The following is a 22,867-nucleotide window of genomic DNA, read 5'->3' on the forward strand; positions in this document are numbered from 1 at the left end:
TAATATTAAAATCATTACATAATATCCTATTATTAATATATATGTAAAAATGGTGATTATTAACAGCACATACGTAACTGATCTTTGTGTTAATTCAAATATATATGCCCTATTCTATCGAGAAAATGTCAATAAAAATGTAAAAGTGCAAAACGATATTATTGTCTAGTTGTTCATCTGTTATGGTGTTGGGAGAGTTGTAGGCGATTTGTTAAAAAAATACCAAAAATATGGACTCCATGGTTTCATATGACCAATATACATAAAAAATAAAAGGGTCTTAAAAAGTTTCAGCCCAAATATGAATTGTGCAATTTCTATTATCATCTTTTGGTGTCATGTAGACAAATAAAGGTGTTGAAATTTTGAAAAGATTATGTTGGAAAAAAAAGGAATCAAAATTTAGCAATTTTTCGAAAAAGTTCCTTATAAGTTATAGTTTATTTGGTGATGAAACCATATTTTGAAAAGTTCCCTGTACTATGGTACAGGGATTTTGTTCAAAAATTACCTCAAATATAAATTTTATAAAATGTGATAATATTTCTGTTTACATATTCATGTTATTATATTATATTGTGATAGGACAAATATGTCGAAAAAAAAAAGTCAAAATTTAGCAATTTTTCGAAAAAGTTCCCTGTACTTTTTGGTGAAAAAATATACATACTTTATTAATATATATATATGTTTTATGAACCAACCAACAATTGCAAAAAAATAAATACAAAACTATATATATATGTGGAATGTATTAGATATAAATAGGGTTATGTATAGATTAGGGTGAGAGGCTAGCCTAAGTTACTCACATAGCATGGGTTATGTATTGGTTAGGCTGACTTGTTGATAGGTTTAGCCGAGTTATGGATAGGTTAGGTGCATGGGTTAGGGTGAGTTGTTGTTTGAAGCTACGCCAAGTTATTCATATACCATGGGCTATGTATTGGTCAATAGGTTGGGTTATGGATTGACTGGGTTATGTACAGGTTAGGCTGGGTTGTATACAGCAGGTTAAGATGGATTGTGGATTGCAATTAACCTTATACCTTATAATAGCACATGATTATAATCCTACACACAGCAACATGTATCATACTTTATTCTTATCCCTATTAACTTATACTTTTGGTTAACAAATTAATCTACTAGCAAATCGTTAGGTTGCTAGGGTGAACTTTGACCCCTGTTGTTTCATCTACTACCCATCAACTAACGTTCCACAAGTGCTCATCTTCTGTGTCCAGTTAATGACACCAAATGCATTGCTGTTCTTCTTTCTTCTCCCCTATTTGTGCTTTTAAAGTTAACATATTTTCCTTCAATTCATTTCCTGGCTGTATCATAATTATCCACAAACCATGTCACTGTCTCCTTTAACGCTGAGAATAATAGTAAAATAACATCGATATTAAAAGTATAATCGATTGATTGATTATATTATTTAGATACATGGTTTGAATTCTTGTAAATAAAAATACCTTGTTTAATTGGGGTAAATTTAAAATCAGGTACAAGACTTTTTAGTTTTGCGTTACTTGCTGTTTTCTTGAACTGTCCGTCTGATTTACTCGTATCAAGCTGAGTTGATCAATAGGAAATTAACAGATAGAAAGAAGTTAAAAAGCAGCAAAAGTTGTAGTTATATTATTTAATAAATCGATGATGAACTTGGTAACATGAAAGGTAATAATTGTTCATTGTTACAAAGAGAATAACATATATTTGTGTGCACAAAAAAAAAAAATTTGAATAAAAAAAAAAGGAATGACTTTTCGTTCCACATCACATCACAGCTTTCGAGTCAAAAAGTCATTCTATACATGCTCAGAAAGATATGAGCTTGTATAGAATTACTGTTTAGACACAATAGCCTGGCCCGTCATGAAAACTGAAGGGTCGCTAATAAAAGATTATGAATAAAAGTTTGTGGATACACAAAAGAAAAAAGTAAGGGTTCAATTTAATAAAGCTTATACAATATTATTTGTTTGTGCCAAGGATACAATAACTTTTCCTTTAAATTCATAAGCGTCAACAACCATGTCCGCAACCTCTTTGATTGACACTTCATCTTCTTCTCCAACTGACAAGATAATGGGTTTGACATCATCATACTCACGTAGAACCCAGATAAATAGACGTGCTAAGTCCTTGGAGTATATGAACTGACGTCGTGGAGACCCTGTACCCCATATTGTAAATGGCGTGTCATCTTCTGTTGAAAATATGAGAACATTCAGTCAATTATATACAGTATATGTAAAATATTATTTCTGATTTCTTTTCCTGCCCTCCTCTCCAACCCTGTCACCTTCCACCCCCACCACATTAATAACTTCACAAATAAAAAAATGTGGTCTGAAATATCAACATGACCCCCTCTGTGGCAATATTTTGCCAAGTACTTCACACAGTTTCTGAGTGCTTTCTTTTTCATTTTATTGTTAAAAGGTTTGCATGGCGAATAAACACTAGTGAAGTTAGGTTAGCGGCACACCATGTCTTTACTACTTTATGTTACAATACATTCAGTGAATGTATATAGCTAGTTATCAATATAATAAAAGCTACAGGCTACAGTCTTTGATTTCTTTTTTTTTGTTTACCAGATATAACCTGTACTCACCCTTTGCTCGATACACTTTATTTATCAGTCCTGGAATCACATGACCATTCTCTAAATTAAAGTTGTCGTGAGGACCAAAAACATTTGTAGGTATGACGGAAGTAAACATACACCCATGTTGTGAATGGTATGCTCTGTAAACATTGAATATAATAAAGTATTATTACATCATCATACAATTACAAGGATACAGAGATCAGAGATAGGTGACAGAATTTGAGGACCTAAAAAAATAAAAGTTAATTTCCATGAATTGACGGTGGTGGTTGAATTTAAGTTGAGAAAACAACATTTAATAAATGTTATTGCAAGGAAGAAATGTAAAATAATTACCATATATCCTCGGGTATAATCCCACCCCCTACTTTATGTCTGATTTCATAAACAGGCTATCCTCAAGTATAGTTCCTTATATGTAGGCTCTCTCTAGCCAATTCAGGTGGGTTTTACCAGAAATGCTTACCAATACCAGCAATAATTTTTTTCTGAACCAGGGTTTTCCCGGTCCCACCCTGCAAAGTCGGCCCAATTTCGTGTTCTAGTCTAGGGGGGTGGGATTATACCAGAGGATATACGGTAAATATTATACTGACTTGTTTTGTACGTCAATCATTCGTTTTGCGTATGCGTAGCCAAAGTTTGAGTCATGCGGTGGACCGTTATGGATCATCGACTCATCAATAGGATACGTTGTCTTATCAGGAAAGATGCACGTTGACAAACAAGACACAACTTTGCATACGTTATGCTTATATGCATTATGTAAAACATTATCGTTTATCTTTATATTAATTCTCTGTAAACAATAAAACAAAACAAATATATCAATTTTCAAGATATTTAGGTCTATGTTACCTAGCCAGAATCGGATAGAACATTTCTAAATTGGGAGGGCCCAGGCATACAAATAGTGAAGTGCTGAAATTATATATTTGGAGTAGCTGAAATTTAGGTGGCCATAAACCATGTGGTCCAAATACATCAACTTACCCAAAAGTCCAGGTTGTACTTTAGGTTACTGAACAGTCCACCGACCATAGCCGCTAGATGAATAACATGGGTTGGTTTGTGCTTTTCAAATAGTGCACACGTTTCTTCTTCTGATCTAGTGTAAAGGAATACACAGAATATTATTAGTATAGGTCCCTTTAAGAGATACCTTTAATTGAAGACACCTCCATGCAGAGATCATTTCAATCTTAAATGACACACATACTGAATACTCGCTCCAATTAGAGAACATAAGAGGTCAAACCATATCATCTTGTAACCGTTTCAAAATAAAAAAATATTTTATATAGAGTAAAACTCCTTCTTTGGGACAACCCTATTCAGAGGACACCCCTATTAAGGGGACATTTTCATATATCATATGGGACAATATAGTATGTTATAACCTCACAGTAAACTCCTATTTAACACCACCTGTATTAAAGGTAAACTTTGTTACATGAACTGTACAAGGTTCTACTATATTACTTACGTAAGATCCGCGTCTTTTGACGAAACAAAGACCCATTTTTCATTCGTCTGATTTTCAATTTCTGCAATTTCTTTGATAGCCATTCCCACAAGGCCAGTGCCTCCAGTGACCAGGATGGTTTTACATTGTTTTGACTGGGAATCTGCCATTGTTTATAGTAGGCCTATTAAGAACATAACAAAAAATGACTTGATGTAGGGTAAGAAACATCATCAATGCCTTAATTAATTTAATTGTTTCTAAGAATTTATTTTTATTTTTAAAAGAATGAATTGTTTGTATATTGTGGCTAATTACATATTTATAAAAATATAAATATACATTTTTATTATTCATTTCATTATTTTGTCACTCATTGGTCACGTTGGCACATGAAATGAAGGTAAAAAAAATGTTTACCTCCATGATTGGCACAATGAGTAAGGCAAAATAAAGTGAATATTATTAATAAATAGTAATTGATCATTTCAAAATAATATTTTTCTGAACATTTTTATGCCATGGATGCGTGAGATCTACAAAATACTAATAGAAAACGACACTCATCTCTTTCTTACATGGTTGTGACACATATGGCGCTCCATTATACACATAGACTTACAAATCCAGTAATGTGTGTAAGTAAGGCCTACAGAACAGTCAGTGGGTACCGCTGCCGCGCTCTATCGGCTAGCTAGGCTAGGCCTAGCCTAGATGTCTATCTTTTTAAGCCTACCCCAGCCACACACACAAAAGCTGGCCTAGGCCTAGTTTATTTATATTGTGTATACTTTCTATAAATTCCCATAATATGACTTACGTACTAAATACTGTACAAGTTTGGTGTGCAAAAACGGACGTGGATGGCACACGCGGCATGCCAAAGAAAAGTAAATACAAAATGTTTCGTTATTTCCGTTTCGTCGATAAAGCTAAGGTCAACTTAGAACTAAGCATGGATGGATTAATGAATATTCATTAATTCATGAACTAAGTAAGAACTGACTTTTTATAGGTTCCTGGATCTCGCTTGTGTCAAGCTAGCCGACAATAAGCCAGCCCACTTTTATTTTTTCCAGCCGACAATAACTATGAAACGCCGTTTGTGTATTTTTTACATTTTCAGTATTGCTTAACGATATATTGTCCCCCTAAAAAAATATTTTTTAAAATTTTTTTGTTGAATATGTTATTTTAATGTCACATAATAGTTATTCACTCTCACAAAAAATTGGGTCTGAAAAAAATTTATTTACCTGAGAAAAATGTAATTTAAAGCTAAAAATGGTCAAATTGTCTGGAAGACAATGAGTTTTTGGGTAATTTAACTGTTTATTTTGTCTTTTTATAGGTGAAATAATTTTTCCCCCGTTTTTTTTCTTATGGAAGTGAGCAACTTCATTAAAACTGCAAAATGGCCTATTCAAAGTCCGATTTTAAAAATCTTTATTTTTCATGATTTTGGGGAACAATACATCTTTAAGGTTTTTATAGTATTAGAAATTCAATATTTGTGAGAAAATGGCGGATTGCTCCTGGGAGTAACTTGGTGGGATTATACTAGGGTACATCATTAGTCGTCCAGTATAAGTTAGGGTGGGACCACTGGTCCCGTTTACTCAGCCCTTATCTTTTAAATCTGAGTGTAACTCAATTACTATTTTTAATATTATAGTGAAAATTGATACAGTATTTGTGAGACAATGGCGGCTTGCTCCTGGGAGTCACTTAGTGGGATTATACTAGGGTACCTCCTTAATCGTCCAGTATAAGTTACAGTAGGACCGCTGGTCCCGTTTACTCAGCATTTATCTTTTAAATTTGAGTGTAACTTAATTACGATTTTTTATATAGTGAAATTTGATACTGTATTTGTGAGAAAATGGCGGATTGCTCCTGGGAGTCACTTGGTGAGATTATACTAGGGTACCTCCTTAGTCGTCCAGTATAAGTTACAGTAGGACCGCTGGTCCCGTTTACTCAGCATTTATCTTTTAAATTTGAGTGTAACTTAATTACGATTTTTTATATAATGAAATTTGATACTGTGTTTGTGAGAAAATGGCGGATTGCTCCTGGGAGTTAATTGGTGGGATTATACTAGGGTACCTCATTAGTCGCCCAGTATAGGTTAGGATTGGACCACTGGTCCCGTTTACTCAGCCCTCATCTTTTAAATCTGAGTGTAACTCAATTACGATTTTTAATATTATAGTGAAATTTGATAAAGTATTTGTGAGAAATTATCAGATTGTTCCTGGGAGTCATTTTCTCACAAATACTGTATCAAATTTCACTATAATATTAAAAATCGTAATTGAGTTACACTTAGATTTAAAAGATGAGGGCTGAGTAAACAGGAACAGTGGTCCCACCCTAACTTATACTGGACGACTAATGAGGTACCCTAGTATAATCCTACCAAGTGACTCCCAGGAGCAATCCGCCGTTTTCTCACAAATACAGTATCAAATTTCACTATAATACTAAAAATCGTAATTGAGTTACACTCAGATTTAAAAGATGAGGGCTGAGCAAACGGGACCAGCGATCCTACTCTAACTTATACTGGACGATTAAGGAGGTCCCCTAGTATAATCCCACCAAGTGACTCCCAGGAGCAATCCGCCATTTTCTCACAAATACCGTATCAAATTTCACTATATAAAAAATCGTAATTAAGTTACACTCAAATTTAAAAGATAAATGCTGAGTAAACGGGACCAGCGGTCCTACTGTAACTTATACTGGACGACTAAGGAGGTACCCTAGTATAATCCCACCAAGTGACTCCCAGGAGCAATCCGCCATTTTCTCACAAATACTGTATCAAATTTCACTATAATATTAAAAATCGTAATTGAGTTACACTTAGAAAAAGATGAGGGCAGAGTAAACGGGACCAGTGATCCAATCCTAACTTATACTGGACGACTAAGGAGGTACCCTAGTATAATCCCACCAATTAACTCCCAGGAGCAATCCGCCATTTTCTCACAAACACAGTATCAAATTTCACTATATAAAAAATCGTAATTAAGTTACACTCAAATTTAAAAGATAAATGCTGAGTAAACGGGACCAGCGGTCCTACTGTAACTTATACTGGACGACTAAGGAGGTACCCTAGTATAATCCCACCAAGTGACTCCCAGGAGCAATCCGCCATTTTCTCACAAATACAGTATCAAATTTCACTATAATATTAAAAATCGTAATTGAGTTACACTCAGATTTAAAAGATAAATGCTGACTAAACGGGACCAGCGGTCCTACTGTAACTTATACTGGACGACTAAGGAGGTCCCCTAGTATAATCCCACCAAGTGACTCCCAGGAGCAATCCGCCGTTTTCTCACAAATACAGTATCAAATTTCACTATAATACTAAAAATCGTAATTGAGTTACACTCAGATTTAAAAGATGAGGGCTGAGCAAACGGGACCAGCGATCCTACTCTAACTTATACTGGACGATTAAGGAGGTCCCCTAGTATAATCCCACCAAGTGACTCCCAGGAGCAATCCGCCATCTTCTCACAAATACAGTATCAAATTTCACTATATAAAAAATCGTAATTAAGTTACACTCAAATTTAAAAGATAAATGCTGAGTAAACGGGACCAGCGGTCCTACTGTAACTTATACTGGACGACTAAGGAGGTACCCTAGTATAATCCCACCAAGTGACTCCCAGGAACAATCCGCCATTTTCTCACAAATACAGTATCAAATTTCACTATAATATTAAAAATCGTAATTGAGTTACACTCAGATTTAAAAAATGAGGGCTGAGTAAACAGGAACAGTGGTCCCACCCTAACTTATACTGGACGACTAAGGAGGTACCCTAGTATAATCCAACCAAGTGACTCCCAGGAGCAATCCGCCATTTTCTCACAAATACAGTATCAAATTTCATTATAATATTAAACATCGTAATTGAGTTGCACTCAGATTTAAAAGATGAGGGCAGAGTAAACGGGACCAGTGGTCCTACCCTAACTTATACTGGACGACTAAGGAGGTACCCTAGTATAATCCCACCAAGTGACTCCCAGGAGCAATCCGCCGTTTTCTCACAAATACTGTATCAAATTTCACTATAATATTAAAAATAGTAATTGAGTTACACTCAGATTTAAAAGATGAGAGCTGAGTAAACGGGACCAGTGGTCCTACCCTAACTTATACTGGACGACTAATGAGGTACCCTAGTATAATCCTACCAAGTGACTCCCAGGAGCAATCCGCCATTTTCTCACAAACACAGTATCAAATTTCACTATATAAAAAATCGTAATTAAGTTACACTCAAATTTAAAAGATAAATGCTGAGTAAACGGGACCAACGGTCCTACTGTAACTTATACTGGACGACTAAGGAGGTACCCTAGTATAATCCCTCCAAGTGACTCCCAGAAGCAATCCGCAATTTTCTCACAAATACAGTATCAAATTTCATTATAATATTAAAAATCGTAATTGAGTTACACTCAGATTTAAAAGATAAATGCTGACTAAACGGGACCAGCGGTCCTACTGTAACTTATACTGGACGACTAAGGAGGTTCCCTAGTATAATCCCACCACCAAGTGACTTACAGGAGCAATCCGCCGTTTTCTCACATATACAGTATCAAATTTCACTATAATAATAAAAATCGTAATTGAGTTACACTCAGATTTAAAAGATGAGGGCTGAGTAAACGGGACCAGCGGTCCTACTCTAACTTATACCGGATGATTAAGGAGGTCCCCTAGTATAATCCCACCAAGTGACTCCCAGGAGCAATCCGCCATTTTCTCACAAATATTGAATTTCTAATGCTATAAAAACCGTAAGCAATACTGAAAATGTAAAAAATACACAAACGGCGTTTCATAGTAAAAGTGGGCTGGCTTATTGTCGGCTGGCTTATTGTCGGCTAGCTTGACACAAGCCTGGATCTCCCTCTCTGACTTACAGGATCGACGTGTATTACGACAGTCAGCAACATGGTAACTTCTTATGCATTCTCGGCTAGTCGAAACATTTTTTTCAAATTAATTAAACAAGCATATTATAAACAGGCAGCTCCACCAAAACAGTCAATGCTTTATGTTGCTTCTTTGCCGTTTTTCAATCAACGTAAAAAGTTTTCACAGCAGGTTACTGAAATTAAATCGTCAGACGATGGACACTCTGTCACCGTCTTGTGGGACGATGGCCACAAGATGAAATACCCCTACACATGGCTACGAGACAACTGTCGGTGTGCATCGTGTTATGATCCACCTGTTGCAACCAGAAAATTTCTGATCAACGATTTAGATTTGGATGCTAAGTTTAAGTTTTCTGAACAGATTGCTGGAGAGCTAATGTTCTATGGGACGGAGGGACATCAGACGATCATCCAGTCGTCATGGTTACGAGATAAAACGTTTGGCACCATCGATATGGGGCCAGTTTTCGATAAGAAACTTTGGGGTGCGGATTTGTTGTCGTACCTGCCTAAATTTAAGTATGAAGATGTCCTGACTGATGACGAGGTTCTGTACAGGTGGATGCAAAGTGTTAAAATACATGGAATGGCGTTGATTAACGGTGCGCCAACACACGATGACGAAGAACTCCGCAATCTAACCGAAAGAATTGGCCATATTCGACAAACATTTTATGGGTGAGTCAGCAGATTTTAAAAGCATTGTTGAAGCAGGATTTTGATGGATGGAAACTAAACATCAATGCATATTTTCCACTTTGGTTCCAATTTACTCTGGTGAAACATACAAAATATAAAGAGTAAATGTTTGCTTTTTTTAAAATATACATATATGTACTTTGCCCTCTAATAGACTATGTACCCTTTGTAATAGGAACGAAATTGAAGATTAATTTCATTTTCTAATCAATTGTTATTATTCGGATTTACGTCACTATGATTTGTATAGAGAAGTTAGAGTGACGGTGCAACTCATTTTGATCACCTTAACAATAATGATAAATTTATATTTCTTATGGGCGCTCAAGATTTCGACATTATTTTACCTGTTATTAAGTTTATGAACTCCGCCTTTTTTAGGAGACATAATGGCGCTAGTTCCGTTTCGCACCTGTCATTTATTTCGACTCAAAATTTGTTAAGAAACCTTATCGTGAGTACCACACCTTAGAATTAGGCCTCAAAAATACTTTTACGAAGGAGATCACATAAAAAGTGACAAATAAATGCTTTAAATTGATGAATTTACAGACGTGTTTCTCGCACATCGGTTCGTCAATTTCGCATACGCCATGTTCAATGTTGTTGTTTCTATGGAGCGCCAAAAAAGCAATCATAATAGAGGGCTAAAAACTCAATATAATGCGTATATTTAATGCATTTATTGGTGAAAATTACGTTCAATTTTAATATATTTTGTCAATGCAACAAAACCCTAGGCCTAAATCAGCATCACTACCTAGCCTAGGCCTAAGACTAAGAGGAATATTATTTAGATCATTGAGGTATAAAACTACAGTACATGTAATGATGATGAACTTGTCGATTTTCATTCTTAAAAGTTAACGAAAACTGCGAAAACCATGTACTGTATCAACAGTAACATTTTTGTTGCATTGACATTGACAACATATATTAAAATTGAACGTAATTTTCACCAATAAATGCATTAAATATACGCATTATATTGAGTTTTTAGCCCTCTATTATGATTGCTCTTTTGGCGCTCCATAGAAACATCAACATTGAACATGGCGTATGGAACCGATGTGCGAGAAACACGTCTGTATATTCATCAATTTAAAGCATTTATTTGTTACTTTTTGTGTGATCTCCTTCATAAAAGTATTTTTGAGGCCTAATTCTAAGGTGTGGTACTCACGATAAATTTATTTAACACATTTTGAGTCGAAATAAATGACAGGTGCGAAACGGAACTAGCGCCGACATAATTAACTTTCTTTTATTTTTTCTCTTTGTTGTTTGTTCCTTGTTTTTATCGTTTATCTTGATGTTAATTTTATCAAATTTGTTTTGATGTATTAAAGAATTTGAATGCATGAATATAACACCATGGGTAGATCCAGGATTGTTTTAATGTGGGAGCACTAGTGACTAATATACTGTATAGATCATTTCAATTTTATATAAGCACATCAGGCACAAAACATGAATTCTAAACCACCCGGTGATATACTGAAATTGAATTAATTAATTTGGAACGATAAAGATGAGGAAATCTGTGAGAATGAGAAAAAGTTTTATATATATATATTTTTACAGGGTTGTTTTTGGTGTGAAGTCAAAAAAGGATACATATTTCCCAGGTTACACCGCTGGTGAACTCCCGTTACACACCGATTACACATTTGGAGCAAACGTACCTGGGGTATGTTTTGATACATTTTTACTATACATATCACTAGATTCAGATTCGATTTATTAAGTCATTCATACATAGTATAATGATAATTGTTTTCTTGGCAGAAAAACACAAACAATACATACATAATATTTACATTCGTGATCAACTTGGAACTAACAACAACAACAACAAATGATCAGCAATAAAAAATATAACAGACCTAATGACCTATCTTTGAAACTCACTGTTGTATAGTCTAATAGCGCTAGGTAAGAATGAAAATTTATGTCTATTTGTTTTTACTGAAATTGTTGTTAATCTTTCAGATCTGGTAACTACTAACTTATTGTTGAGAATATGAGATTCATCAGCTAAAATACTATTTAATTTAGATATCATTCCATCATTACACATTTGTGTGATACCTTTAATTTCGACACCAGTAATTTTGCTTGCATTCCTAACTATTCTGTTTAACTTACTCAAATTTTTCTTTGTTAGACCATTTACCCAAGTAACACAGCAAAAGCTTAAAACAGCCTATATTATATTGTTTCAACTTCCTTAAGGAATACAGTCGTTGAACACCTTTAGCATACAGGCCCGTATGCAGCATTTATATTGGGGGGGTGCGAGTGAAGCGAGCTACAATGGCTGGGGGCCAGGGGGCCGGCAAGGGCCCCCGGTCAGGGTCCAGGGGCCGAAGGCCCAGGCAAAATTTGCGCTATTTGACGTTCTAAAGACTGATTTAAGACTCTTTGTTGTGGCTTGGGCTAGTTGAACGATGGACACCAGAACTTAACGCTTTCATGATGTTTAAAGGCCAACTTAGACAGCGTCGATTTTCCAGCAGCTTTCCGCTTTCTAGCTTCCTGCTTCCTTCCCATGTTTAGGCGCCGTATTCGATAGTGTCTGTATTTACCGCCGGTTGTCTGTATTTCCAGCAAATTACCGCCGGTTGTCTGTATTTCCAGCATGCAAAAACACTTTACCGCGTACCGCGTACATGAAGCGCTAAGCTATTGCTTGTCGTCACATGATCGACTGCGCATGTTTCACATCGAGTTTGTAGTCAGTTCAGATTCCGTAATTTAATTACCGGTATTTTTTCATTTTATATTAACATATTTTTGTTTGTATACCATTGATAATGTAAATTTTGTATATATATAATGATTGTCTTTAGTTAAACAAGACAAGAAAAAATACCAACCGAGGAAATAGTGGACCTTTTGGGACTTGGGGGGGTGCGTCTGCACCCAACGCACCCCCCCCCCCCCCTGGATACGGGCCTGGCATACACTTTGCACGTATGTGTATCCCAACTTAGATTCGTATCTATCCAAACCCTTAAATATTTATGAGACTCTGGATTTTCAACATAATTTCCGTCAATAACAAGTGGAATGTGATTAACATTTTTTCTGAAGTCAAATATAAGCTCTTTTTTTTTAGAATTAATACACAAATAATTAGTATTACACCAATCTAAAACCCTTGTTATTTCTTCTCTATATACAAATTCATCCCCTCCTGTAATAAGACCAGTCAAACACATGTCATCCGCAAACTTGATAATGTTACATGAATTAACATTACATCTTAAATCACTAACATATATTGAAAATAAAAGTGGGGATAACACACATCCTTGCGGTGTTCCAGTATTAGAGTCAATATAATTTGAATAAAAATTGTTAACCGTAACTCGTTGACTTCCTCAATAGTACACTTGGCCGAATAGTATTGAAAGCGGAACTGTAGTCAATAAACAATGATCTTACACTAATTTGGTTAGAAAGCCCTCGGGCCGAGATAACTAACACTCAGGGCTTTTGAATAGTATATGCCAATCTGTTCACATCAACATTAAAAAATTGTAAAAATATTCCTTTGGCCCAAAACCATAATTTTTGTAATGGATTGGCCAAAGATTACAAATAAATACTATTTTTAAATAGTATTTATTTGGCCCAAAACCATAATTTTTGTAAGGGTTTCGCCAAAGATTACAAATACTATTTTTAAATAGTATTTATTTGTAACCACAAATTTTTCGCAAGGCACTTTTAAAATTAAGATTTGTGGTTTGGTTGATTGACCCTTTTATAGGGAATGTGAGATGCTTCATCGGTCTACAGTATTCATCAACTGGTTTCTATAGGGCCAAATTATTCATAATTGAAGTCAAATATATAACAATGACCTAAGATTGGCCTAAGATTTAACTTTAAACTGAGATTCCAAACAGTTGCATACACACAATAAAGTAGAACCCCTCTTTGGGCCACCCCTATTCAGGGGACACTCCTATTCAGGTGACACCTCTATTCAGGGGACACCCCTATTCAGGGGACACCCCTATTCAGGTGACACCGCTATTCAGGTGACACCCTTATTAAGGGGACACCTCGATTTAAGGACACTTCACTGTGAAACAAACAAGGGAAAATGTATTTTTTTAAACTACAGACAACCCCTATTCAGGAGAAACTTTGTTGGGTCCCTAAAGGTGTCACCTTAATACTACCGTGTAAATAAACTAAAATAACTACATATCTACAGTCACCATTAACTGTATTCTTTAAAGATGTATTGTCCCTTTGACTAATTCCAAAAAAAAAAAAGATTTAGAAAAAAAGTGGGTCGTTTTGAAGTATCATAATAGTTATTAACTTTCACCAAAAATTGAGTAAAAAAAAATAATTTAACTGAAATACAGACGTTTTTTTGTTCAAAAAATAACTTTGACTTCCAGTCAAAGTTTTCGATCAAAACATATCTCATAATACAACGCGCTTGTTTGGCTACTCTGTATGCATAATCATAAAACTTCCTCGCGATCTGTGTGAAAACACCTTCTCAACCATGTAGACAGGCAGCCCAGAGACATTTGGTTAGATGAGCTAGGTACCAATATCTGACTATTTAAGTGTGTTGGGGGTCACTTGAAGTCAATGAAAATGGGAGTCTGCCGGGTACCCCCTGCTGCGTCTAGACCGAGGGGACTCCGAAAGGTGCTAAAAAATCGGCACCGGTTAGATGAGAGAGATACCACCTAATTTTACCACCATGGGATGCCCATTGGCATCCTTATACCAGTATCACAAACGACAGACTTTTTGTCTGCTGCAATAGGCCCGCCAGACCCCCCGAGGGAGGGCCTAAAATGGGGCTAGCATAGATGAGTGAGGTACCACTCAAAATTAATGCCAAATGAACAAGTTGTGTTCATACAATACTAAATGGATAACAACAGACTAATTGTCTGCTGCACCCCAAGTACCAGACACCCTAAAGTTAGACCCCCCTTCCCCCAACTAGCCCAGCTTAGATATTGTAGATACCACCAGCAACCAATGTTATATGATTTAGCACATTGTAAGCAATACCAAATGACCTATTACAGACTATCTGTACACTGCCTTCAGGCCCGTAGTCAGGGGGGGGGGGGGTTTATGGTTCGGGCGAACCCCCCTTTACAGCGAAGTCCCGATGAAGGTACTTTTGGTACGGTAATACATTCTAATAACTGTACTCAATTAATGTAAATTAATTATCAATTAATAATTTTAAAAAGTTATACAAAAAATGTGAAGCTGTTGCTATAAATATATTGAGCAAAAGGTTAAATTGTATAATTTGGAATTCAGATGTTAAAACCACAATTTCCAAAAATTCATTTTTATTTATCCACTATAAACTTTACAAGAGTGTTGTTTTAAACCACACTCCAAATAAAACAAAGAAAATAATGATAGGACATTTGCAGAAAGAAGCAAACTTTGCTCTGCTACCGGTGTAACACGGTTCAAATTTCGGAACGTCTATAAATTACTACGGAAATTCGGCCTAATATTTACGAACGTACGGAAATGAAGATAAATAGGGTACTACACGCATCGGAAATACAAAACTATAGGCCTACGCACAATTATGATTTGGCCTAAAAATTGGCCTTAGATTATGAAAAACCCCCGGCAAAACGCAATAATTATGGACAAATCGATTATTAGCCTTGGCAATATGCCTAATATTTAAAAGGAATGAATGTAGGCTATATTTCGTTTGTCGATGAATTTTTGAATTCAATCAAAATGTTATTGTTATACTACTATATTGTTGAAAAATGGATTGCCTGATATGAAAATGGATTGATAGTAAAACGTAATAAAGATACGTTCTTGTCTGGTTATTAGGTATTCATGCTCTGATGAAGCAGAGGATTATTTTTATAGCGTTCCATTTAAAATAAATTTTATTACAAAGAAATATTTTGGTTGTGAAGGTCGTTTTAACAATTAGGCTTAGACATTCAACAGTGATAAAAAGTATGATCGTTTTGTTCAATGGTAGCATGCTGCATGAGAGTGTTTTTCCGGCCAATTAGAGGTGCCATTTATCATGAATGTTATGTGCCCTGGCCTTGGCCCTGGCAGACCCCTCTAAAGTTCGACTATTCGACCCCATTTACCCCAAGTATAGCCTACCTTAGATAGTGTAGATACCACCAGCAGCAAAAAAAACCCACAAAACAACATGTTTAATCGAACTAACACCAAACAATTGAAAATATATCCCATCAATGATGATAAAATGACCATTACCATTCTAAAGGGAAAATAGTTTAAGAGTTTCACTTAAAACTTATATAAGCCAAATAATAAATACTTTTCAATGCATGAGATTGTTGGAATCTACCTAAAAAAAGTCTGTCGTTTGTGATTCTGGTATAAGGATGCCAATGGGCATCCCGTGGTGGTAAAATTAGGTGGTATCTCTCTCATCTAACCGGTGCCGATTTTTTAGCACATTTCGGGGTCCCCCCGGTCTAGACGCAGCAGGGGGTACCCGGCAGACTCCCATTTTCATTGACTTCAAGTGACCCCCAACACACTTAAATAGTCAGATATTGGTACCTAGCTCATCTAACCAAATGTCTCTGGGCTGCCGGTCTAATGAGGAGTTGTAAAGAATCCTAATTAGCATCATGCATACTCGTGGTTTGAAATCTTTGTTTACTTTCGTCCGCAACGAAATGTAATCAAATTAATTTACCTGTTAATTACGTAAACTTGTTTTTTTTTTTGGCTCGAATTTTAACGGCTTTTTAATGATTTGATTTACTGTGTACTTGTATATATTATATTGTTGTTAGATTCTTTTGAATTTTTACTTTGTACGTTGTTTGCAGAATTATTCAAGAGTTGACTGCCTTCTGTTTGTACTATTTATGTGTTTTTTTATGAATAAATACCTATATATATATATTATACAATTAAAAAGCACTTTTTTCAAGATGTATTGTCCCTTTGACCAATTCCAAAAAAATAAAAAAATAAATATTTTCCAGTCAAAGTTTTTAATCAAAACATATCTCATAATGCAACGCGCTTGTTTGGCTACTCTGTATGCGTAATCATAAAACTTTCTCGCAATCTGTGTGAGAACACCTTCTCAACCATGACGAGTTGTAAACAATGCTAATTAGCATCATGCATAATGCATACTCGTGGTTTGAAATCTTTGTTTACTTTTGTTCGCGACGATTTTCCAGACGAAATGTAATCAAATTAATTTACCTGTTAATTACGTAAACTTGTAGTTTTTGGCTCGAATTTTCGACTTAAAGTGAATAACTTTAATATTACTTTGATATGGCCAATTTAAATTTAGAATATTTTGACCTTCATTTTTTGTGTTCAAGGGACAATACATCTTTAAATGTTTCAATGATTCACCCAAGCAAATTTGTTATCTTACTTATTTAATGTAGATAATTAATTTTCATGGACTCAAACGCGCCCCTTCTGGTGGTAAGAGCATGTTTGTGGACGGATTTAAAATAGCGAATGATCTGAAAGCATCTGACCCGGACGCGCATCGACTCCTATGTACTGGTGTGATGTCCTTTGGATTAGTTGGTTTTGACTGCGGAAGACACTTTGACAATAGAGGACAATCAAAGATCATAAAGTATGATGTAATAATTATTACGGTTATACATCTCATTTCATATTGCATGATGGTATGGTAGCAGGAGCGGATTTAGGCGGGGGCTAAACAGGCTTTATCCCAGCTAAAATTTCACTTTTTAAAATAAAATAATGACTTTTTTTATTTTTCTGCAACCTGATGGGACGTTTTTATCATTTATGAAGTATTTAGCCTCCCTAATCTATAATGCTGGATCTGCCCCAGGTAGTTAGTTTGACACATTTCATGAATGGTAGTTAACAAAACAGTGTTCTCTTCCACTGTGGTACAAAAGTCTTGAAAAAAATCATACCAAGCAAGATTTTACTGGAAAATACCGGCAACACTGGCAGAAACCATTTTTACTTGCTTTGTTTGTTAGTGTCCACAATTTTAAATTATTGTCCTGAATTTTTGGGAGTATATACTTACAGAACATGCCTTTATAAAATTTATATATTGCTCACATCACAAAAGCTTATTATATTAAAATCTGATTTACCTGTACCTTTAATATAATATACAGTATTAGCATGATATCTGTAGTTAGCCCTCTCTTTTGTACCTAATTTTTTTTCTCATTGAAAAACGGGTGCGTTTATTAATTGTATACTAACACTGTATACTGCTAATTTCCTCTTGAAAAATTGTATAAAAGCGATTTTAATAAAATGGTTTACAAATTTTACGATAGCCTTGATAAAGATGGACAGGTTGGAAAAATTTCATTTAGCCAGCATGTTCGTAAAGAAGGTATTGCAAAGATCCCGATGGAGCAAGTGCGATCGTTCTACAAAGCCGTTCAGAAGTTTGCCAGCGCGATATATGCGCCAGAGAACTTGGTGAAATTCATGATAGAAGAAGGTGGGATTTTGAAAATTTCAATATTAAATAATATTGGCATAATTTCATTAATTTTTCATTTATTATTCTTTATTTCATAATCAAATGTACATATACAATATTACAGATACAAAGCTCTTTAACTAATATACATAATTACATAATAAAACAATACAATAAAAATACAAAAGCCCAAGGACCACAAACTGGTAATACGTGTACATTAAATCTCTCGGAGTAAAAATCCCCAGTTTGCATCCATTGATGAGTCGTAAAAGGCATTTCTCATAATGCACATAACCAGCATATTATTAGAGTGGTTGACTCTTAGTGAGAAACAATAAATAGATTTTCTGATGTTTTCTTTGAAAGATAATAAACCATTTCTAAGGGTATGTTCAGATCCATGGAGTTATGCTTTCGTATCGTAAACAGTGTCATATTATAATTAGCGTCGTAACAGCAAAGTGTTCAGATTTGCCTAGCTAACGAACTGAAGTGTCACTGATTTGGGTGAACATCTGGTATGCAGGAGTAAATTTGATTGGTTACAGGTCAAAATTGTTGATGCATGACTTTCGTATCATAAGCGGCGTCCACTAATCTTGTACCTTGAGCTGTCGTAACGAACGAAAGAGTAGTGTCGTACGAGGTGGCTTCCACTAATCTATTCCTGGTTCAGACCTATGGAGTTGTACGCCGCGTACAATACGAAAGCATAACTCCGTAGGTCTGAACAGGCCCTCACAAACACAGCTGATGCACTATTATGTCGTGGTAAATTAAGTGTCATACTTATTGTATTGTAATAAAAATACTTCAGGCTCACCATTAAGTTTGCATCGTTTTGGACAAAATAACATGCATACAGATTTGTTTAAATTGTATATGATATCATGATTAGACGCATATTCCTCACAGGTATCAACAAGCCCCTGCCACCCAGATAAGGATGGGGCAAGTATCACCATATCATCAACATATAACTGAGATTGTTTATTTTAACATCTGAGATAATACAGCCATATTTTATTTAGATCATCAATGTAAATGACCCCACCTTGCCTAACACCATTGGATACAGTGAAATGCTTTGAGTAAGTTTTTCCCCAACGTACAATGAAACACTGATTATTATACCAAACCATCAATATTTTAACAATAGTAGGATAATAATAATAATAACTTTATTGATAAACACTTTTGGATCAGTGGAGTGGTGCAGTCAACTTAAACTAGATACAAAAAAAACATTATAAACCAAACAAATGTACGATGCATATCCTTATTAATAAGCTTTTTGAATAAATAATAATCAATGATTAACTCTGTCAAACAGTTTCGAGGCATCTATAAAACAGCAGTAAACCGGGCTACCATTTCTATTATAGTAATCAATTACTTGTTTAAGCACATAAATACAGGTATCAGTTGAGTGAACTTTATTGAAAGCAAATTACCTGAATTAAGAACATCATATGAGTATTTAACTAGAAGGTTTTTTTTTTTTTTATTTTTTTATTTCTTTTTTTTTGTGGACCTTGATCTTTGACCCGAACCCTTCAAAATTTAACCACAATTATATGATGAGTCATTGATCATTGTGGCTAAGTTTGGTGAGAATCAGATAAAAACTGTGGTCTCTAGGCAGTAAAATAGTTTTTTGTTAGTTGTGACCTTGACCTATGACCTTTTTCCTCAAATTCAAACTTGTCTGAGCTTTTGAGGCATAGATCATTGTGTCCAAATTCCTCCATGCATAAAGTAAGCTTATCAACGCAACTTTTAGCGGAGTAATATTAAAATTATCATGACCATGAGTTTGTCAATAACAAATTGTTTATCGGTATCATTTTTAACATAATTAAAAATATCAGAAAAATGATCTGCCCAGAAATTACATATATCATCTTCACCTTTAGCGTTATCAATACTATCAGGGAGAGGCATATGAACTGAGTTTTGCTTCCTAATATTTTTCCAGAAACCAGTAAAATCATTTTCGGAAAGAGACTCTGCTGTAACATCAGCTTTACTTTGTTCTTTATTCGCTTTAATAATAATAATGCATATGTGTAAGCACTTACAAACATATTGTTAGGTTTTTCTTTTGAGTTCCACTTTCGTCCGTCAGTCATTTTATCATCTTTTTTTATTGTATTTATGTGTTCTTAACGAAATAAATAATGAAAAAGGTAGATAATACTTACTAATGGGATATATTAGGTCACTTTTAGTAACTCTTTAGTTATTCTTTAAAACATAATGCACTTGACTTCTTAATTGTAGGTGATATGGTGACAGTTGATAACGATCGAGTGCTACATGGGCGTGAAGAATTCCAAACAGACGGAAGTAAAGAAAGGACCCTCCACGGAGCTTATTTCGATCACGATGAATTTGAATCTAGACTACGAATTTTAAGCAAACAATTCTCTAAGGAACAAAATTAAATGCATATAGATAAATTTACATACTGTACAGTCAACTCTCCCAAAACCAGACTTTTCTTGAGGTCCAAAAGGTCACAAATTCATTTTTACCATTAAAAAGTGAGTGGCCAAGCGGTTAAGACAGTGGAAACGTAATTACGTAGCCTTAATATCGGCAAGGGTTCGAGGCTCACTCGCTCCATGGTTCTGGTGGTAGAGTCTTCTCGGATAAGGACTATAAATGGTAGGTCCAGTGTACACAACTAGCTCGTGTGCACTTTAAAGAACCTAGTACATCTTTCGAGACGAGTAGGGGGTTACCCTGGTGTACTAGTCCATACAAACACTGTCACACACAGCCACTGTGCAATTGGGACTGGATCGTTTTAGAGGTGTTTACCACCTGTTGGTCCAGATCCAGTGAGAAAAAAAAAATAAATAAAAACACATACTGAATACCACACTGTCTGGAAAGTCAGACATGTCATGCCAGCCCAAAGGTGTCTGGTATTAGAAGAGTTGACTGTATAAGTTTGTGTGTGTTGGTAGTGTACATATCATGTTGAATAAAACAGGTGGGAGTTTTTCGATTCCGCAATGTGAATTGAATAACCCAGTATTAAGTAACCCTTAAAGGATAGCTCTGGGGTTAAAATTTCTATTATATTATAACTATAAGCCTTTGCAACAACATAACAGAACTAACATAGTATAAAACTAATTCCAAATAACAGTATTAGCATTGTAAAATAAGCCCGTTTTTGGTGGCGCTTCAGCTAAGGGATAATAGGATATATTATTGTAACCTACAAAAATGTACGATTAAGAAACATAGTACGGTTTTAAATAATTTTAATAGTAATCTTATTTATAAATTATGAACATAAATGTGTACATAATCATAAAATATCATTCAGATCCTCATATATAAAATAATACAATTATGATTTAAGCTAATCATTTAACATTTTTAATAAACAACAAGAAATATGCTGATGACTGTATTATTGTTCAACAATGTAATGCTTGTACAAATCTCTAGTAAGAATGAAAGTATGACATACAGTATGAACACAGTGAAATATGAGCTACGGTTGATGTACGCACACAATATAGTAGTAGTAGCATTAGTACCAAAGCGATTAGTTGAAAAGTACATAAATAGCTGCGCTCGACATAACTCACACAATACTCTACACTAGTAGATGGACTGCAGTCAATTGTTTAAAGCGTACTCAGTACAGAACTAGCTGCGCTCTATGTAAACGCGCACAATACTCTACACTAGTAGACAGACTGAAGCCAATTGTTGAAAGCGTATTCAGTACAGAAGTAGCTGCGCTCTATGTAAACGCGCACAATACTCTACACTAGTAGACAGACTGAAGCCAATTGTTGAAAGCGTATTCAGTACAGAAGTAGCTGCGCTCTATGTAAACGCGCACGATACTCTACACTAGTAGACAGACTGAAGCCAATTGTTGAAAGCGTATTCAGTACAGAAGTAGCTGCGCTCTATGTAAACGCGCACAATACTCTACACTAGTAGACAGACTGCAGTCAATTGTTTAAAGCGTACTCAGTACAGAAATAGCTGCGCTTGATATTCATAAACGTACACAATACTCAACAGTAGTAGGGCCAAAGTGAAGTGTTGATAGACTTACACAGTACAAAAGTATGGCTACACTCGACACAAACGCTTACAAATTACTCTAGTAAGAACCGCCATAATAAACATACATATTCATAACAAGATATGATGGATAAATAATATATTCTATAATATTATAACTGTAATTTTAAGCTTTAAAATTTATCCATTATGACAGAGTATTATATGAAAAAAATGTATATAAAGTTATATCAAAAGTATATTCCATTACACTAGGTCTGTACTCTGAAAATTAATTATTATTATTAATACATAATTATCATGAATAATGCATTAATTACTATGAATAATACATAAATATCGTGAATAATTAATCATGTAAATTTTCAATAAAATTAGGCATTACTTTAAATAGTACATAGTCAAATTAATTTTGAACATAATATAAGGAAATAGTAACTATATAAATTAATCAAAGGTATTTATAATTTTAAAATAATTACATTTTAATATGTTTTCATCAAAAAATGATTTTAAAATAAAAGAAAGGTAATCTAAA

General features: G+C 34.8%; 3 protein-coding genes across 5 annotated transcripts in view; 2 read left to right on the top strand and 1 right to left on the bottom strand.

Moving 5' to 3' along the window:
* Positions 1-22,867, top strand: part of LOC144837956 (growth arrest-specific protein 2-like) — a 95,716-nt gene that overhangs the window by 68,857 nt on the left and 3,992 nt on the right. The window lies entirely within an intron of this gene.
* On the bottom strand, positions 1,086-9,075 carry LOC144837894 (GDP-L-fucose synthase-like). 3 transcript variants are annotated; one of them, XM_078693230.1, is made up of 8 exons: positions 9,060-9,075; positions 4,113-4,275; positions 3,620-3,734; positions 3,223-3,425; positions 2,630-2,763; positions 2,007-2,218; positions 1,482-1,581; positions 1,086-1,382 (listed from the first exon to the last, which is right to left on the bottom strand). In XM_078693230.1, the coding sequence occupies exons 2-8, from the start codon at positions 4,259-4,261 to the stop codon at positions 1,327-1,329; spliced, it is 969 nt and encodes a 322-aa protein (XP_078549356.1). In that variant the 5' UTR covers positions 4,262-4,275; positions 9,060-9,075; the 3' UTR covers positions 1,086-1,326. The 3 variants fall into 3 exon arrangements, with proteins under 3 accessions (XP_078549356.1, XP_078549339.1, XP_078549348.1); XM_078693213.1 differs by lacking the exon at positions 9,060-9,075 and adding an exon at positions 4,912-5,028; XM_078693222.1 differs by lacking the exon at positions 9,060-9,075 and adding an exon at positions 4,916-5,014.
* On the top strand, positions 9,031-21,689 carry LOC144837776 (gamma-butyrobetaine dioxygenase-like). Its single transcript, XM_078693029.1, has 5 exons — positions 9,031-9,755; positions 11,361-11,466; positions 17,219-17,418; positions 18,113-18,282; positions 20,551-21,689. Exons 1-5 carry the CDS (start codon positions 9,091-9,093, stop codon positions 20,712-20,714), a joined length of 1,305 nt encoding a protein of 434 aa, XP_078549155.1. The 5' UTR covers positions 9,031-9,090; the 3' UTR covers positions 20,715-21,689.

The sequence above is a fragment of the Antedon bifida genome, chromosome 1, assembly GCF_963402885.1.
Source record: "Antedon bifida chromosome 1, ecAntBifi1.1, whole genome shotgun sequence".
Lineage (NCBI taxonomy): Eukaryota > Metazoa > Echinodermata > Crinoidea > Comatulida > Antedonidae > Antedon > Antedon bifida.

Bases quoted from the DNA above. Each gene is read 5' to 3' on its own strand.
- LOC144837894 (XM_078693230.1), bottom strand. From the start codon at position 4,261: ATGGCAGATTCCCAGTCAAAACAATGTAAAACCATCCTGGTCACTGGA. The intron at 3,735-4,112 runs GTAAGTAATATA...CCTTTACACTAG, and splicing joins TCAAAAGACGCGGATCTTAC to ATCAGAAGAAGAAACGTGTG. The intron at 1,383-1,481 runs GTATTTTTATTT...TATTATTCTCAG, and splicing joins ATTTACCCCAATTAAACAAG to CGTTAAAGGAGACAGTGACA.
- LOC144837776 (XM_078693029.1), top strand. From the start codon at position 9,091: ATGGTAACTTCTTATGCATTCTCGGCTAGTCGAAACATTTTTTTCAAA. The intron at 9,756-11,360 runs GTGAGTCAGCAG...ATATTTTTACAG, and splicing joins ATTCGACAAACATTTTATGG to GGTTGTTTTTGGTGTGAAGT. The intron at 11,467-17,218 runs GTATGTTTTGAT...TATTTAATGTAG, and splicing joins TTGGAGCAAACGTACCTGGG to ATAATTAATTTTCATGGACT.